General features: G+C 39.9%; 1 protein-coding gene and 1 pseudogene across 2 annotated transcripts in view; one reads left to right on the top strand and one right to left on the bottom strand.

Moving 5' to 3' along the window:
• SLCO5A1 (solute carrier organic anion transporter family member 5A1) overlaps nt 1-20,298 on the top strand; it is a 159,374-nt gene that overhangs the window by 79,517 nt on the left and 59,559 nt on the right. For both annotated transcript variants that reach the window (XM_053558799.1, XM_053558800.1), the window contains one exon: nt 19,034-19,198. In XM_053558799.1, the coding sequence (XP_053414774.1) occupies nt 19,034-19,198 (165 nt within the window). The remainder of the gene's footprint in view (nt 1-19,033; nt 19,199-20,298) is intronic.
• Nucleotides 1,525-2,504, bottom strand: LOC128563990 (protein FRG1-like; annotated as a pseudogene).

Here is a 20,298-nt window from a genome sequence, read left to right as displayed (position 1 = left end):
CAATGGCGGTTTTGAGGTTTCAACCTTAGATAATGGGGAAGGGAACTGGAGGGGAGAGAAAGAAGGAATAAATTCTGAATTTGAGTTGCTCAAGCACTTCTAGAACTGTAGCATGTGGCCCTTCGCTAGGTGTTTTGAAACCTATGGATGTGTTAGGGTCCATTTCAGACTTAGTAAAAGCACGGTCACCAAAAGCCACATATCTAGGCTGTGTTATTTTAGCCCCTTTGTATATTGCCTTTGCAGAATTGCTCCTTAATTTTATGTTTGCAGCTGCTTGAATTTCTTGGATTTACCATAGGATTATTGTTTGGTGCCCTTTCTATAAAATCTCATTTCTTTATAACAGGGGTGCTTGAACTTAGCCTACGGTAGCATCACCATGAACGCTTTGTAAAACCCAGATTGCTAGGCCTCCATCCGCTCTCTAGGATGGAGTAGATCTGGGAGGGAGACTGAGAATTAGGATAATTATGTAACATTTTCTTTGGTGCCCAGGAAACTCAGAGTCAAATCTGCAGCTCAGGAAAAATCTTATGGCCACAGTTAATTCTTTTCCCCGTTGTTGACATTCTGGTCTGTTTATGTTTTCTCTGTATCTATTTATTTGTTTCACTTCTGTTTTGCTTGTATTTGACTATATCTATGTATTTTTACAATAAGCCAAACCTTTAGATTTGGACATACAGCTGATGAGATAAAACGTGAATAGTAACAGGCCTGGCAAAGAATCCTCCCCACCTCCAAAGAGAGCTCTTTCTTTATACTCACTGTAAAATAACTGTGGGCTAACTCTTCAGAGTCACCTCTTCTTAAAAAAATATGTAAACATAGCCGGGCGTTGTGGCGGGCGCCTGTAGTCCCAGCTACTCGGGAGGCTGAGGCAGGAGAATCGCTTAAGCCCAGGAGTTGGAGGTTGCTGTGAGCTGTGTGAGGCCACGGCACTCTACCGAGGGCCATAAAGTGAGACTCTGTCTCTACAAAAAAAAAAAAAAAAAAGAACACTTAAAAAAAAAATATGTAAACATACTCATTAATGTCAGATTTAAATGAGCAAGATGGTTCAGAGCCCTCACATGTATTCTGGGCCCTGACAGCTGCTGTTTCTGCCCACGTGTCACAGGTGAGCTGGTTGTGGCTGGATGTGCTCAGACGCCAGGGGACTGTGGTGTGCTGGTGTCATCTGGTTCCTTCTGTCTCTTCCAGGCAACCAGCAAGTGCCACCTGCTGGTGTATTCTGGAGGCGAAGAACTTGGAATACTTTACTGGGAACTTGTGATTGGGGAACCCCGGGGCTCATTTATTTCAAAGAAAATAAGCAGGAAATGGGGGTATGTAGGTCCTATTATATTTTGGGCATGTATACAACAGGCAAATTTGGTTTTGCTTTTTTATATGAAGAAAGCCTAACTAAAAATAGTTTGAGGTCCCCCAGTAACAAGTACGGAAACGTTTTTACTTGCTATATACCCAGAACATGCACAGGATGGTGCAAGTCTTTCTTTTTCACTTCTAATATTTTATTCAGAAAAAAAACAAAAAGGGCAGAAACAAAAATCCTGGTCCTTCGCAGTATCTGTTGGCTTTCAATTTGGCTCTCCTGTCTAGAAGGGTCTCACGCAAAAATCAATTTTTCCGAGCCTTTTTAAGAATTTTACTGTCTTCTTTACTTATTTTAATTTGTGGTCTTGGAAGCTCTGAAATTTCTTTAGGTGATTGATTTCACTCTGCTTTACGTTGTCACTGTTGTCTTCTGAGATGTCATCTTTTCTTGGTTTCCCTTTCAGCACAGGACCGAATCTTTATCATTTCTTCTTCTCCTGCTGTTTTACTTTTTGTCTCTCTGTCGCCTGCTTCATTGCATCTAATAAAGCAGCTATGGGAGGCCAATAAGGCCATTTTTCCATCTTGAGAGACTGGTTCCCACTGTTCTCTTGGTCCAATTGCATCTGACCACCCAACAATAAGTCCATCTGAATTGACCAAGATATTTTCCATAGCTAGGTTTCAGGTCAGTTCTGGAATCAGACAATTTGACAGCTGTAAACTGTTCTGGAGGACTGGAGCCCTCATCATCTTCTTTATGTGGGGCCCCCAGTGTGAAAAGACCATTGCCAAGTGCATGCATGTGGGTTCCTTTATCCATTTCGATGGCTACGGTTCCTGAGATTTCACCGAAGTTTGTTACTGTCCACCAGATTCCAATAATATCAAGTTGCGTTTTTTCATCCCCTTCTCTGTTTCTCTTCCTGTCATTGCTTTTTTTCTTCTTACTGTGTGATCCGACTCATGCACAGCCACCACGCACAAGTCTGCAGGGAGCCCTCCGGAGACCCGGACTTGCAGCCGTGGGGTTACCATCCCACTCCTCTCTCTCCTCCCAGGGCACCACAGCTTCCCCGGCTCCTCAGGAGCCCCGAGACTTGAGTTGCAGCATCAGGATGGTGCAAGTCTTACAGGCCAGAAAGGAAGTTATTCAGGTTTTCACTGCAGGATGATGGCATTTTCATCAGTTTTTGATACACTAGAAGGCTTAAAAGTATTCCAATAATAAGAATCAAAAGATAAGAGGCAAAGGAACAACTAAATATAATTGTCCCCCAACCCCATGATTCTGGGACTCCCTCTGGGTACTCAAGTCCCTGATACAGGGTGGTGCAGTATTTGCGTCTAACCTGCTCACATTCTCCCACTCTCTCTCTTCCTCTCCCTCCCCTCCCTTCCTTCCCTCCCTCCTTCCCTCTCTCTCTTTCTTTTTTTCCTTTCTTTCAACAATTAAGGATCTCAGAATCCTCTTGTATACTTTAAATCACCTCTAGATGACTTCTAATACCTAATCCAATGTAGATGCTACATAAATACTGTTGCACTGTACTGAATAATGTCAGGAGAAAAAGCCTGTACATGGTCAGTACGGAGGTCCGCAGTTGTCTTTTCCCCAAATGTTTTTGATCTGTAGCTGGTTGACTCATGGATGTGGAACTCACAGATGTGGAAGGCCAAGTGGATTTCAAGTACTTACAAAAGGAGGGAATCAAGGAATTTCATGAAGAGATGTTAAAGGAAGCTATTCAATAATCTTTACCCACAGGATTTTAATTTATAGAGATGACTGAGTGATGATGTGATGAGGTTACTGCCCAGAAAGAAAAATTTGTTACTTCTGTTTTTCAAGAGAAGGGCACACCCTGCCATGCAGAGCCCTAGGGGTGAGGGCCAGAGCCGAGGCCAGAGTGGTATCAGAGGGTCCTGAGAGACGGCTTGGGATCAGCTGGTTTGAATGATGTTGGGGGCTCGGGGCTGTAGTGGTGGTCTCTGTCTGGGGCCTAGCCCTGGCCCTGGGTGATTTAGGGCAGAGGGAGTCTTCGCCTAGTATGTGAGTTAGACAAGGAGGTAATTGGAGGTGCAGACTTGGGATTGGTTGGTTCGCTATGAAGGCCTGCTTCCACTGGGCTGCGCCTTTTTGCTATTTCTGAGAATTGATTGGGAGGGTAATTGCTCTCAGGCCAGCAAGCTTCTTAAGATGTGAAAACATTTTACAGTACAGAAAATAGAAAGTGTAGTTTACATAGAGGCTTCTGTGTTCTAGCCAGAGGATCTGCTTACTGGCCTCCTTCTGCTGCAGTTACCCTCCGAGGTACCCCCCCCACCCACCCATTATTCCAGCTGCCCTGCCCTCTCCTTCCCAGGGCTTCCCTCAGCCCTCCCAGATAAAGCCTCGGTTCTGCCTGTGTGGTAGGAAAAGCACCCTGTATTTTGGCAGTATCACATTATTTTATATTTTATCAATAAAATCCCAGCCTTTTATACAACCATGACCTTGCGCTGGGGTTGTTTCCATTTCTGGGTCTCTTTGTGCTCAATGTGAATTCTTTGCCTGGTTTGACTTTAGTCTGTGTAAGCTGCCTTTATCTGCCTGTCAATCACTCTGCCCTCAAATTCTACCCATATATAAAAAAATTGACATTATCTAAGGCTTTTAGGAAAGAACTAGATGGGTTCCCAAATATCATTTCATTATTGAGATAGATGGCTGGCAATATCTACCTTGAGGAAATTTCTCTCTCGCTTTTTTTTCTCTCTTGCTTCCACAAATATCTTTACTGAGCAACTACTACAGGACCAGAATTCGGTATGTGCATTCTAAGGACAATAGAAGGAAAAGAAGGAAGGAATTCCTAAGTTAGCCACCTGAGCCAAGGAAGACTTCTCCCGTGAGATTATAGATTTCTGCGTCCTTTTAAAACTGCAGTGTTTTTTTAAAAATATAATAAGTATATTTATATGGATCAGACAAGATTAGGCACATTTAGGGTGGTGTAGCCATAGATAACATAAAAATAAAATAAAAGTGAATTCTAATCCTTTTTTTTTTTTTTTTTCAGAGATGGGGTCTTGCTCTTATGTCAGGCTAGAGTGTGGTGGCACAATCATAGCTCACTACAATCCTGAATTTCTGGGCTCCAGCACTCCTCCCACCTTAGCCTCCCAAGTAGATAGGGCTATAGGCACAGGCCACCGTACCTGGCTAATTCTCAAATTTTTTTTGTAGAGATCAGGTCTTGTTACATTGCTGAGGCTTATCTTGAACTCCTGGGCTCAACTGATCCTCCTGTCTTGGCCTCCCAAAGCACTGGAATAATAGGCATGAGCCCCTGCACCTGGCCTCCAATCCTATTTCTGAAAATAAATGCTTTTTTTTTTTTTTTTTTTGTAGAGACAGAGTCTCACTTTATGGCCCTCGGGTAGAGTGCCGTGGCCTCACACAGCTCACAGCAACCTCCAACTCCTGGGCTTAAGCGATTCTCTTGCCTCAGCCTCCCGAGTAGCTGGGACTACAGGCACCCGCCACAATGCCCGGCTATTTTTTGGTTGAAGTTTGGCCGGGGCCGGGTTTGAACCCGTCACCCTTGGTATATGGGGCCGGCGCCTTACCGACTGAGCCACAGGCGCCGCCCTATAAATGCTTATTTTTTAATTTTATATTTTGAAAATAGATAGAGGTTGTGGTTGTACAACATCATGACTGTATAAATACCACTGAATGGTTCACTTTAAAATAGTTAATTTTATGTTCTGTATATTTCACCTCAATAATTTTTTTTAAGTATGTGTTTTAGTTTAATTTAAACATAAGAAGGAAAATAAACTGCATGGGCTGCTTAACTTCAGATAATTTTTTTTCTATTGGAAGAGATGCTATGAGGCCATTCATTTCAAAATATTATGAAAAGTATTAAGTGGGGTCAGTATGCTTGTTTGTTATGTAATGTTTATAATGTATATCTAGGTAGAAATTTAAGTTTTCAGTCACTAAAATTTAGTCAACTGCTTCACAGTAATAATAATCAATCTGTTTTATCTAATAATAGAACAAGCACTACTCCTCAGCTCACTTCCAGTTTAAATTTAAAAAAAAAAGATGTCAAAACAACAAAAGTAATAGCTTACATTTACTTTTAGAAGGGCTCTTTACAAGAGTCTATCAGAGAAAAGTTGATGTGGAAGCAGAATGTTAGTAGCTAAAAGGTAAAACAGACCAACAACCCACCATGGACAAGGAATTTTCTTGCAACCAGAAAAAAAAAAAATCAGAAAATTAATGAGAGACCCTCCCAGACCCCGGTAAGACTATTCCAGGACCTGCTACCCCTCCGCCGGGCTACCCCATGCCCTGACCAGGAACTCTGGGAGCCATGCAACAACTCATCCTCCCTCTGCACCCTCCCTGCCTCCACATGGCCCACTGGTCTGGCCAGGGACTCTGGTAACCACGTGCCCTACCTGCCTCTGCGCAGAGCCCTTCTCCTGGCCAGAGACTGCTGGGGTCGTGGGTCCTCTGTGCCAAAGTCACAGGGTGCCAGGCACTCCCAGAACCATGTGCACCACCGCCCGCCCTGTTGCTGGATCTGGGGGTGTCAGACTCTGGAGCCGCTCCCACAACCAGAACTCCCTAGCTAGGGCAGCCCCAGAAAAGCGACACAGGGTCACTCCCTACAAAGATCCAGCAACAATAGAGTGATCCCCCTGGGGTCTAATCTCGGAGAGACACCACCCCAACTCTGAGGACGCCAGAGGCAATGGTGAAAAACAATCATGAGATGAATCAAACTCTAGCAATATGAATAGTCAGAGTAGATCAGCTACCCCAAGGAACAATGGGGGCAGACATAGCACAAGATCCCATGCACAAACAAATAGCTGAGATGTCAGAAATTGAATTCAGAATCTGGATAGCAAATAAGATCGAATTAGAATTCCAAGCAGTAACCCAAAAGATGTCTCAAGAATTCAACGAATTCAAAGATCAAATGACCAAAGATTTTGACACATTGAGACAAGAAGTTGAAGCCCTCAAAGATCTGAGAAACACAGTAGAATCCTTCAGTAACAGAATGGAGCAAGCAGAAGAAAGGATTTCTGACATTGAAGACAAAGCTTTCGAATGCTCCCAAACTCTCAGAGAGGAAGAGAAATGGAGGGCAAAAACAGATCACTCTCTCAGAGAGCTCTGGGATAATTCTAAGAAAATCAATATTTGTCTTATAGAGATCCCCGAAAGCAATGAAGTGGCTTCACAAGGCACAGAGTCTCTTCTCCCTGAGATTATGAAAGAGAACTTTCCAGACATGCCAACAGATTCTGAATTTCAGATAGCTGACAGTTTAAGAATTCCAGCACCACTCAACCCAAATAAGACATCCCCCAGACACATCATAATCAATTTCACTAAAGTTAATATGAAGGAGAAAATTCTGAAAGCAGCCAGACAAAAAAAAACATTACCTACAAGGGAAAGAATATTAGACTAACTGCAGATCTCTCTGCTGAAACCTTTCAAGCTAGAAGAGGATGGTCATCGACTTTTAATCTCCTAAAACAAAATAACTTTCAACCCAGGATCCTGTACCCAGCTAAACTGAGTTTCATTTATGATGGAGAAATTAAATACTTTAGTGACATTCACATGTTGAAGAAATTTGCCACAACTAAACCAGCTCTCCAGGATATTCTCAGACCTATCCTCCATAAAGACCAGTGTAATCCTCCACCACAAAAGTAAACCCACCCAGAAAATTTTGATCAAATTCCAACTTCTACAGTTGCAAAAGGATTAAAAATGTCCACTGGACTCTTGAAAGGCTTATCAATATTCTCAATTAATGTGAATGGTTTTCATTGTCCTCTAAAGAGGCACAGGTTGGCTGACTGGATACAAAAACTCAAGCCAGATATCTGCTGCATACAAGAATGTCACCTTACATTAAAAGACAAATATAGACTCAAGGTGAAGTGATGGTCATCTATATGGAAAGCAGAAAACAGCAGGCGTTGCAATCCTATTCGCAGATGCAATAGGCTTTAAACCAACCAAAATAAGGAAGGATAAGGATGGACACTGCATATTTCTTAAAGGTAATACTCAATATGATGAGATTTCAATTATTAATATTTATGCACCCAACCAGAATGCGCCTCAATTTATAAGAGAAACTCTAACAGACATGAACAACTTGATTTCCTCCAGTTCCATAGTAATTGCAGATTTTAACACCCTTTTAGCAGTGCTGGATAGATCCTCCAAAAAGAAGCTAAGCAAAGAAATCTTAGATATAAACTTATCCATTCAACATCTGGACTTAACAGACATCTACAGAACATTTCATCCTGGGTGTGCCTGTGGCTCAAAGGAATAGGGCGTTGGCCCCATATGCTGGAGGTGGCCAGTTCAAACCCAGCCGTGGACAAAAACTGCAAAAAAAAGAAAAAAAGAAAAAAAAAGAACATTTCATCCCGACAAAACTGAATACACATTCTTCTCATCAGCCCACAGAACATACTCCAAAATCGATCACATCCTGGGCCACAAATCTAACCTTAGCAAATTAAAAAAAAATAGAAATTATTCCTTGCATTTTCTGAGACCATCATGGAATAAAAGTTGAACTCAATAACAACAGGAATCTGCATACCCATACAAGAACATGGAAGCTAAATAACCTTATGCTGAAGGATAGATGGGTTATAGACAAGATTAAGAAGGAAATCACCAAATTTTTGGAACAAAAACAACAATGAAGACACAAATTATCAGAACCTCTGGGATAACACAGAGGCAGTCCTGACAGGGAAATTTATAGCACTGCAAGCCTTCCTCAAGAAAATGGAAAGAGAGGAAGTTAATAACTTACTGGGACATCTCAAGCAACTGGAGAAGGAAGAACATTCCAACCCCAAACCCAGCAGAAGAAAAGAAATAATCAAAATCAGGGCAGAATTAAATGAAATCGAAAACAAAAAAATTATACAACAGATCAATGAATCCAAAAATTGGTTTTTTGAAAAGGTCAATAAAATAGATAAACCTTTGGCCAACCTAACCAGGAAAAAAAGAGTAAAATCTTTAATTTCATCAATCAGAAATGGTAAAGATGAAATAACAACAGACCCCTCAGAAATTCAAAAAATCCTTAATAAATATTATAAGAAACTTTACTCTCAGAAATATGAAAATCTGAAAGAAATCGACCAATACTTGGAAGTACGCCACCTACCAAGACTTAGCCAGAATGAAGTGGAAATGTTGAACAGGCCTATATCAAGTTCTGAAATAGCATCAACTATACAAAATCTCCCAAAAAAGAAAAGCCCAGGACCAGATGGCTTTACGTCAGAATTCTACCAAACCGTTAAAGAAGAACTAGTGCCTATATTACTGAACCTCTTCCAAAATATAGAAAAAGAAGGAATACTACCCAACTCATTCTATGAAGCAAACATCACTTTGATCCCCAAACCAGGGAAAGACACAACAAGAAAAGAAAATTATAGACCAATATCACTAATGAATATTGATGCAAAAATACTCAATAAAATCCTAACAAACAGAATCCAACAACACATCAAAAAAATTATACACCATGACCAAGTGGGATTTATCCAAGGCTCTCAAGGCTGGTTCAATATACGTAAATCTATAAATGTAATTCAGCACATAAACAAACTAAAAAATAAAGACCATATGATTCTCTCAATTGATGCAGAAAAAGCTTTTCATAATATCCAGCATCCCTTCATGATCAGAACACTTAAGAAAATTGGTATAGAAGGGACATTTCTTAAACTAATAGAGGCCATCTACAGCAAACCCACAGCCAATATCGTATTGAATGAAGTTAAATTGAAACCATTTCCACTTATATCAGGAACCAGGCAAGGTTGCCCATTGTCTCCATTGCTCTTTAACATTGTAATGGAAGTTTTAACCATTGCAATTAGGGAAGAAAAGGCGATCAAGGGTATCCACATAGGGTCAGAAGAGATCAAACTTTCATTCTTCGCAGATGATATGATCTTATATCTGGAAAACTCTAGGGATTCTACTACAAAACTTTTAGAAGTGATCAAGGAATACAGCAATGTCTCAGGCTACAAAATCAACACCCATAAATCTGTAGCCTTTATATATACCAACAATAACCAAGCCGAAAAAACAGTCAAGGACTCTATTCCTTTCACAGTAGTGCCAAAGAAGATGAAATATTTGGGAATATACCTGACAAAGGACGTGAAAGATCTCTACAAAGAGAACTATGAAACCTTAGGAAAAGAAATAGCTGAAGATGTTAACAGATGGCAAAACATACCATGCTCATGGCTGGGAAGAATCAACATTGTTAAAAATGTCCATACTACCCAAAGCAATATATAATTTTAATGCAATTCCTATTAAAGCTCCAATGTCATATTTTAAAGATCCTGAAAAAAAATAGTATTTTGTTTTATATGGAATCAGAAAAAAACTCGAATAGCCAAAGCATTACTCAGCAATAAAAACACAGCAGGAGGAATCACGCTACCAGACCTGAGACTGTACTATAAATCGATAGTGATCAAAACAGCATGGTACTGGCACAAAAACAGAAAAGTAGATGTCTGGAACAGAATAGAGAACAAGAGATGGATCCAGCTACTTACCGTTATTTGATGTTTGACAAGCCAATTAAAAACATTCAGTGGGGAAAAGATTCCCTATTTAGCAGATGGTGCTGGGTGAACTGGCTGGTGATCTGTAAAAGACTGAAACTGGACTCACACCTTTCACCGTTAACTAAGATAGACTCTCACTGTATAAAAGATTTAAACTTAAGACATGAAACTATAAAAATACTTGAAGAAAGTGCAGGGAAAACTCTTGAAGGAATTGGCCTGGGTGAATATTTTATGAGGAGGACTCCTCAGGCAATTGAAGCAGTATCAAAAATACATTACTGGGACCTGATCAAACTAAAAAACTTCTGCATAGACAAGAACATAGTAAGTAAAGCAAGCACACAGCCCTCAGAATAGGAGAAAATATTTGCAGGTTATACCTTTGATAAAGATTTAATAACCAGAATCCACAGAGAACTCAAATGTATTAGCAAGAAAAGAACAAGTGATCCCATCTCAGGGTGGACAAGGGACTTGAAGAGAAACTTCTCTAAAGAAGACAGACGCACGATCTACTGACACATGAAAAAAAGCTTATCATCCTTAATCATCAGAGAAATGCAAATCAAAACTACTTTGAGATGTCACCTAACCCCAGTAAGAGTAGGCCACATAACAAAATCCCCAAACCAGAGATTTTGGTGTGGATGCAGAGAAAAGGGCACACTTCTACACTGCTAGTGGGAATGCACACTAATAAGTTCCTTTTGGAAGGATGTTTGGAGAATACTTAGAGATCTAAAATAGACCTGCCATTTGATCCTATAATTCCTTTACTATGTATATACCAGAAGACCCAAAATCACAATATAACAAAGACATCTGTACCAGAATGTTTATTGTAGCCCAATTCATAATTGCTAAGTCATGGAAGAAGCCCAAATGCCCATCCACCCACGAATGGACTAGCAAATTGTGGTATATGTACACCATGGAATATTATGCAGCCTTGAAGAAAGATGGAGACTTTACCTCTTTCTTGCTTACATTGATGGAGTTGGAACATGTTCTTCTTAGCAAAGTATCTCAAGAATGGAAGAGAAAGTATCCAATGTACTCAGCCCTACTATGAAGCTAAATTATAGCTTTCGTATGAAGGCTATAACCCATCTATAGTACAAGAATATGGGGAAAGGGCCAAGGAGGGGGACGGGAGGGCGGAAGTCAGGGTGGAGGGAGGGTAATGGGTGGGGCCACACCTACGGTGCATCTTACAATGGGTACAGGCGAAACTTACTAAATGCAGAATACAAATGTCTACATACAATAACTAAGAAAATGCCATGAAGGCTACGTTGAACAGTTTGATGAGAATATTTCAGATTGTATATGAAACCAGCACATTGTACCCCTTGATTGCACTAATGTACACAGCTATGATTTAACAATAAACAAATAAATAAATAAAAGAAAATTAATGAGAAGTTAAAAATATGTGAAAGTTAACTAGCATATATAAATCAGTATTCATAATTATGACTTTGAAGTTTGAGGGTAATGTCAAATTATGCTATGGATTGCCTAACAATGCCAGTCCATACAACAAAAATATTTAAAGTTTTCTTATTCAAAGAGGTGGCTGCTCAGATATCTAAAAATTTAAGGTATTTTATCTTTTCTGGATAAATGAAGTGTTGTATATTTGCTTCTTCTCCTATTAATATTTTAATTTTTCTTTTTTTGACTTTTCAGTTTATAATCTTAGCTGAATCCACTAAGGATTCTTTAGCTTTAAAGAACTGTATGTTAAAATAGATCGTCTAAGCTGGGCTTGGTGGCTCACGCCTGTAATTCCAGCACTTGGGAGGCCAAGGCGGGTGGATTGCGTGAGCTCACAGGTTTGAGACTAGAATGAGTAGAGAAAGACCCTGTCTCTAAAAAATAGCTGGGCGTTGTGGTGGGTGCCTGTAGTCCCACCACATATTGGGGTTCTAGCATAAAGCTTTAGAAATGAGCAGAGGCCCCTGCCGTTGGGCCACCGCGACCCACGCGGCTCTGCAAGCTCACCTGTGGCTCCAGGCTCACTTCCTTTTCTTTATTTTTGTCTCTCACCCAGATCTTTGTATTTCCTGTGTAATTATCACTCAATATGTCTCAAATACTTGGGAGGCTGAGGCAAAAGAATTGCTTAAGTCCAAGAGTCTGAGGTTGCTGTGAGCTTTGACACCATGGCATTCTACCAAGGGTAACAAAGTGAGATTCTGTCTTAAAGAAAAAAAAAAAACAAGGATCATCTATTCTGTCCTTCCTATTATATTTTTCTGTTTTTGGTAAGTCCACTGGTGTGGACCACTCTTCATTTTATTACTTATGTTTTAATACTAACTCACTCCCCAGGAGAAAGTTATGCGTCTTTGGAATAGACTACATTTTCTCACAAGCATATGGATATTATTTTAGTACAAATTACTGTAATGATATAATAAAGAATGTTAATAGATAAACACATTGCAAGAGTATTTTTAAAAATTTTTTTTAAAATTGTTTTTATTTTTATTATTTTATTATTATTATTTTTTTTGAGACAGAGCCTCAAGCTGTTGCCCTGGGTAGAGTGCCATGGCATCACAGCTCCCAGCAACCTCCAACTCCTGTGCTCAAGCGATTCTCCTGCCTCCGCCTCCCAAGTAGCTGGGACTACAGGTGCCTGCCACCATCCTGGCTATATTTTTGGTTGCAGCCGTTGTTGCTTGGTGGGCCCAGGCTGGATTCGAACCTGCCAGCTCAGGTGTATGTGGCTGGCGCCTTAGCTGCTTGAGCCACAGGTGTCCAGCCTTGCAAGAGTATTTTTTGAGTGTCTGTTATAGTCCGGATGAAAGCTGGGAGCTGAAGGCGTAGATAGACCATGGTCCTGCACTCATAGTGTTTGCAGCCTCCTAAAAAGAACAGGCAGGTAGACACATGTGGCTATGCAGGAGCAGCACAGATAGGGAACCCCTAAGTCCTTCTGGAGGGCCTGTGGGCACTTCCTCCAGGAGCAGACACTGATCCCGAGACCCCATGGATAAGTCTGACATTTGCCAAGGATACTGGTGGAGAGTGCTGTTGACAGGCTGGCTGCTGGTGGAGTTCCTGCTAGCTGGGCCTTCCTCTCTTGCTTAGCCCCCCTGTTGGCATACCTTTTTAAATATATCCTTAAAATAAGTTTTTTTTTTTTTTTTTTTTTTTGCAGTTTCTGGCTGGGGCTGGGTTTGAACCCTCACCTTCGGCATATGGGGCCGGTGCCTTACTCCTTTGAGCCACAGGCGCCACCCTTAAGTTTGTTTTAATAATCTAAGACAAGAGCAAAAAGGCATAAGCTAAGTGCTTTCAGGATGTAAAGGACAGAAGCAGTTCAAGCGACCTGAGATATTGGGGTTCTAGCATAAAGCTTTAGAAGCAAGCAGAAGCCCCTGCAGCTGGGCCACTGCGACCCACGTGGCTCTGCAAGCTCACCTGTGGCTCCGGGCTCACTTCCTTTTATTTATTTTTGTCTCTCACCCAGATCTTCATATTCCCTGTGTAATTATCACTCGATATGTCTCAAATACAAACATTCTGGGGGAAATAAAGTCCCCCAGACTTTATTGGCCAATTGATTGGCCAATCTTTGCTCACGTAAGGTGTCCCCGGCCACTCATGGCTGTGAGTCTAGCATCCTTCCCTGGTCCACTCAGCTCATTTGAGGATATCAAGTCTCCTGGTGAAAACCCTGCAGCTTCCTTCAGTGGGGCAGGTGCTCACAGACCTCTCTCCAGAGTGGAATACATTTCTCAGCATTTCTTCCTGGGAAATAAACTCCCGGTAAATTCCTCCCTCTGCCCACTCGAAAAGATGCCTGTACTTTTCAGGCTCGCTGAAATTGACACTCATTTAAAGTTTTGTTCTTCCAAGTAAAGACCTTTGTCTGATAGATACGTCCAATTGTAGACGTCTTTTATGAACAAGTATAAAACATTCCCACATGCTGAAACTTAAGTTTGACTCATGGTCAAAAAATAGGAATATAGCAATACCTACTGCCTTTATATCATGATGTGGTCTGTGAGGTTTGGAGAAGAATAAATTATTCTCCCCCCGCTGAAACTGATTCAGTCGCTGATAAGCGTGCTCCCTTATCAGTATCCTCAAGAATCCAGTCACACCACACATCTCGGATTTTCTGAAACATTAACTAAAGGTTTTTTCTTTTCTTTTTTTTTTTTGAGAGAGTCTCACGTCGCCCTTGGTAGAGTGCCGTGAAATCAAAGCTCACAGCAACCTCAGACTCTTGGGCTTAAGCAATTCTCTTGCCTAGTCCTCCCAAATAGCTGGGACTACAGACACCTGCCACAATGCCCTGCTATTCGTGTTGTTGTTGTTGTAGTTTGTTGTTTAACAGGCCTGGGCCGGGTTTGAACCTGCCAGCCCCGGTATATGTGGCCAGCACCCTAACCATTAAGCTATGGGCGCTGAGCCTGACTAAAGGTTTTTTTTTTTTTTTTGGTTGGGGCTAGGTTTGAACCCACCACCTCTGGCATATGGGACCAGCACCCTACTCCTTGAGCCACAGGCACCGCCCCTGACTAAAGGTTTTTGAGGCCATTGGAAACATCACATTTGTGACTGGAGTGTGCTGTAACCCCTGGACCACGGGGCCTGGGGGTGGTGGGGCCACCTGTGCTGCCCTCCATGTGTATGTGGAAGGAGCAAAGGATCTGTCTTTGTTATTCGCACTTCTTTTAAAAGTGAGTTCTCTATATAGCCTACCTTACATTCTCTTGAATTTTAGTGCTTTGTATTGAATTTTATTCCTACTTTATTATTGTGTAAGGCAATTCTTAGTCTTAGTTGCTAAGAATTGAATTTATAAGAAAGAAATCTCACAAATTAGTATTAAATGATCAAAAATGATAATTACTATGATTATTTCATCATCTCTCTTTCATCGGGCTTTTTACTGCATCTTTGATTTTATAATGACACAGTTATAAATGACACCAAGAAACCGATCTAAAATATATCTTGCAGCATACCAATTAGGTATTTGGTTGCAAATTTATGGATTTAACAACTTCTCTAATAACAGCTTTTTTTAAACTTTGTATTTTTGAAATAATTTCAAATTTCCATAAAAGCTGCAGAAGTATCACACAGAGCTCCAATGTGCCCTGAACCCACCATAACTAATATTTCTGAGATGTCAAGAATATGATACCTGACTGTCCCCTAATAAGACAATTCATGTTTCCTAAGTACAAAGACATCTCCTACATGACCACGTGGCAACCATCAAAACTGGGAAATGAACACTGATGTGACGCTACCATCAATTTTTGCTGATTATCCCAGTAATGCCCATTTTGTTGAAGAATCAGTCCCAGATCACATGTATTTAGCTTTTGCGTCTTTTAGTTTACTTTAATTTGAATCAGTTTCTCACCATTCCTGACCTTGCTCTAAAGTATAAGCCATTAACTTCACAGACTATCCCTCAGTTTGGGTTTATTATGTGTCCTGATTTATGCACTTTTATAGCTACCACTGAAATGCTATTCACATGAAGTGTTAATTGCCTTATTTCCTGTTAGGCTAACTTCTTTTTCTTTTCTTTTTTAATTTTTTTTTTGAGACAGGGTTTTACTCTGTCACCTGGGCTAGAGTGCAGTGGCCTCATCCCAGAGTGCTGGGATTACAGGGGTGAGCCACCGTATCTGGCCTGGGCTCACTTTTCTTGATGGGATAAGATTGCATTTGCCAGGGTTCTGCACTCTAAAGTTAATAAGTATAATACGATTATCAATCAATAAATAATTTATAAGTACTTTGTGAGGAGGAGCTATTTCGAGGCAGTTATGTGCTATTGTTTGTGGCAGTTATGTGCTGTGAAGTTGCCTTGGACACTGATTTGGCCAATGCTGAGCACTGCTTTTTGGGGAGGAGGTACAGTGTTGGGTTCCTCTCACAGTGTAGTCATCAACCAATCCATACACAACGCTTTTGTATGTGTCTTTCTGTAAAGATATTTAACACACATTATTAATTCTTTAATGCTGAACTCACGGCTAGCTGAACTGCAGGGGTGCCTGACCCGGCAGGTCACAGTCTCTTGCACTTGGGAACCGTAGTCTGCAGCTCTACACTTGAGGCCATTTTAAATAACAAGATCACTAACAAAAATCTGAAAAAGGTGAAAATGTGTTATGAAAAGGACACTTGTTCACAATACGACAGAGCTGAAGTAAGAAGGCAGAATTTCACCTTGTCTCACCTCAGCTGGGAAAGTGAGTGTTGAGTGACTCAGATTTTTGGTTGGTTTGCATGTGACTGAAATCTTTGTAAGTGTTGATTTTAGGGTTACAAATAAGTTTTAGTGAGCAGACAACTCTGGAAATAGAATCTGTGACTGATGAGGATGAACCATATCTTCTTCCTACTAGACTTTTACTTACTGGTTCTAGCAGTAAGTGAGCTCTGTCCCAGATTGGCCATTAGAAATTCTGCAAGCTGAATTCTGTGTCCTTTTGATAGAACTCACTACTCTTCTTTACTTTCTTGTTCAAAGATTTTCCAGGGTTATCTTGTATTTTCTCTGCCTCACCTCTGAAGGTAGACATTTTTTCAAGGTGTTCTGGTTCCTTTTACTGGAAAATTGTTTTTAGAAACCAAGAATTGTGTGTTAGGTGGGCTCATTTCTACTGAGCTGCCCCTACTGTTAGCAGACAGAGTTAGGATGCACGTGTGTATACATGCTCACACTCGTAGTCTGTTATACCAATACCCCCAGTCTGCTTCCAATCTGATATCTAACTGCCCTCCTTTCCATATTTTTAACTCTCTTCTTTGGCAGTTAGAAAACTGATCCCCATTATTCTCAATGTATATGGGTATTTGCAAAATCCCCATTTTATGTTAAAAAAAAATACTCAGCCTCACTAACTAAAGGTACAACCCTGTCTACTCTGCCCTCTATGCCCTGCTCTTGGAGGACATGTAAGGTGAAAGCTCAGCCCCAGTAAAGGGGAAGGAGAGAGTTGGAAGAGAGAAGAAAGCTAACAGAGTTGTCGCAAGTGTGAACCTTTGTTCATTCTTCTTAAATAATGGCAGGTTATTCTTTTTAATGCCTGTAAAAGAGGAAAGAACCATCATATATAGTTTTAGTTACCCTTAATATTAGAACACTGTTTTATCATACAAAATGACGATGGAAATAAAAGCAGTTTAATATAAGTAGTATCTCTTAAACTATTCCTATGATGAATATGTTATTTTATTAAGTATTTATATTTTCTCCAGATGTTTTAGATTCAACACATTGGCTTTTAATATAATGTTAAGCTTAATTTGAATCTTTAAATGTTCATATGTAATCTTCACTTCCTAATTTTTAAATTTTAAATGACTTTAATTTACAGTGTTTATAAGAGAACATAGGACAATTTTACAAAGTACTTCGATTATATTTTTCTCTGGTGTTTTTTTCCCCGTATTCAAAAATGAATCATGCATCTTAATTTTGCTTTCAAAATGTTAATTTCGACTTTAAAAATTAAATTAAGATGTTGAAAATGTAATTTAAATGTTAAAATGAAGATGAGGAATGGTGTCTTGACATTCTGAGTTTTAAATGCTGGCGAAGGAGGGGCTTTAATAAAAGTTGGTTAATTGTAATGAAATAATTTTATTATGTTGGAACATAAGGAGATAACTGTTCTCTGAGAGGAGTGTATTGTCAAAAATAGTGAAACTTACCTTTTTTGTGAACATATGTAAAGATTACATAAATTTACATTCCCCCCCTCCTTTTCTAGCTGGTCGTGTTTCTGCGCTATGTACATTGTTGTGCTTTATAGCTCTCTGCCCTGAAGCCTCCGCTGAAGCTCAGGGTGGGGTTATATCTAGGCATACATTAATTTACATTATGAACAAGCAAAAAATACAAAAGCATACACACATACACACACACACAAGAATCTCCTTTTATTCCTCTCTCTCCCAATCCTCATGTTACTCACAGAACTTAAGTTCTTAATAGTTTCCTATTACATATTCTGCAAAGCATACGTTTGACCATTTATCAATACATTCTTTTGTTTTGTTTTATTTTTACTTAAACATGATTACACACCCATGCATGTGTATTTTTGCAGCTTGCTCTACTATGTCTTGGCGTTCTTTTACACTGGTGCATATGGCTATATGTCATTTTTAACTATTGCATAATGTTCCGTTATATGGCTGTACCATAATGTATTTAAACATTTCCCACTGATGCACATTTCAATCTTCTCATTCATTTTTTTGTTACTTTAAACCACGCTACAATGAAAATACTTTCACATATATTCTGAAGCATATATACAGCATGTTCTGTGAAATAAATGCTTAGGCTCAAGAATGAGACTTTTCTTTCTTCTTTGAGGGGTAGCTCCCGTCTTGGGAATCTCTTTCCCCTTGGAAGATCATGACTCTTTGTTCTTCAGTCCAAGTACCTTGGCGTGTCTGACCTGCTGGCCTGTTAGCATTGTAAGCCAGGACTATTTTCTGTTTCACAGTGAGGTTAGAGGGCCAGACGTGCGGTCAGACCTGTTGCTCTGCTGTGGACATCTGCAATGCAAGGCCAGGGAGATGTCAACTCAGAGTGCTGTGTTCAGAGAAATGGTAGTTGAGTGAAATAAAAATTGTGTTTTGAGACTGTATTGCAGGTACTTTAGTACACTTTGAGGTCTTAACAGAGAATAACATTGTTTTAATTGATGAAAAAATGCAAATTAAACAGTTTTTGAAATATGAATAGGAATCATCAGTAAGGTACTGCTTATAAACACACATATTTGTGAATGGGTGTGTTTTTAGATATTTTACTTAATTTTCTTATCCTGGTTGAAATTTAAAACATCAAACCAAAACAAAATCTGTTTAATAAGGGGGTTGATTTCGTCGTCAGCTCTTTCTATTTTTATTCTCTTGTGGCAAATATTGCTGAATGGCTATTTCCAGTTCATTTCAAAAACAATTCGGTTTTATTTTGTTTTCCATCCATTGTTTATAACATTCATTTGTCATTTTTGTCATTTTGTAGACCTACCAAGAGCAGCTGTCAGGATCTTAAGCAACATGACATTCCTTTTTGTGAGTTTGTCATACACAGCTGAGAGTGCCATTGTAACTGCTTTCATTACCTTCATCCCCAAGTTCATCGAGTCACAGTTTGGTATCCCAGCTTCCAATGCCAGCATCTACACTGGTAAGGTACTGCCGTTAGGGCTTCTTGAAAACATGATCATTTTGACCAGGAAATGGAATGGGTGAAGAGAAAGTTCAATCTAACATCAAAGTGTAAAACAAGTTCACTAACAGCTGCCATTCCCCCCAGATGTTAGGAATGGAAATCCTGGAATGTGTTATGTTTAATTCGGATTGTATTACCATGTGCTGTATTTACCAACTTTGCTTTGGAAAGGAGGAATTTTGCATATTTTCGTTCTATAATTCTCAACTAAAAAAATGAAATAGGCAATGACATCTGAATTTACATCTGAATAGATCTTTTTATGGGTTGGTTTGGGTATGGGTCTTAAAGTGTTATGTTAAAAAAGTATTGATAATCTGGGGCGGCACCTGTGGCTCAGTCCGTAAGGCGCCGGCCCCATATACCGAGGGTGGTGGGTTCAAACCCGGCCCCGGCCAAACTGCAACCAAAAAATAGCCGGGCATTGTGGCGGGCGCCTGTAGTCCCAGCTACTCGGGAGGCTGAGGCAAGAGAATCGCTTAAGCCCAGGAGTTGGAGGTTGCTGTGAGCTGTGTGATGCCACGGCACTCTACCGAGGGCCATAAAGTGAGACTCTGTCTCTACAAAAAAAAAAAAAAAAATTGATAATCTGAAATATAGATCAGGTCCATGGTATCAGGATTTCCCCTTCATAAATGTGAACAGATTTTAGTTGAATTACTGGAGTTGTGTGAAGTTTAAAAGGACATTTATAAATTTTATTTTAGATATTTTATGTCAGGGCAAACTGATTTTTAGAAGTCTTTGCTACATGTACCCATAGTACTAAATACTCCAGTCTTCTTTCACAGTAAATTGGATACCTAGAAATATGGAAACATTAATTCTTAGATATTGGGGGAATTTTCAGTATATCATGTAATATTAGATATTTTCTTAGTGACATCAAAGATGGCCAAATGACTGTGTCTTCCTAAAGGCTCAATTTTTAAAATCAAATATATTTAAACAGTGTAATATTATGATAACTTTGCAGGTAATGTAGGCTCCCATCTTCTCCAATTCTACATTCAAACCCTGTAAACTTGAACTATCTGAAAACAAACAGGCAAGAT

Source organism: Nycticebus coucang, chromosome 13 (genome assembly GCF_027406575.1).
Source record: "Nycticebus coucang isolate mNycCou1 chromosome 13, mNycCou1.pri, whole genome shotgun sequence".
Classification (NCBI taxonomy): Eukaryota; Metazoa; Chordata; class Mammalia; order Primates; family Lorisidae; genus Nycticebus; species Nycticebus coucang.
This window is presented reverse-complemented; position numbering and strand designations above follow the sequence as displayed.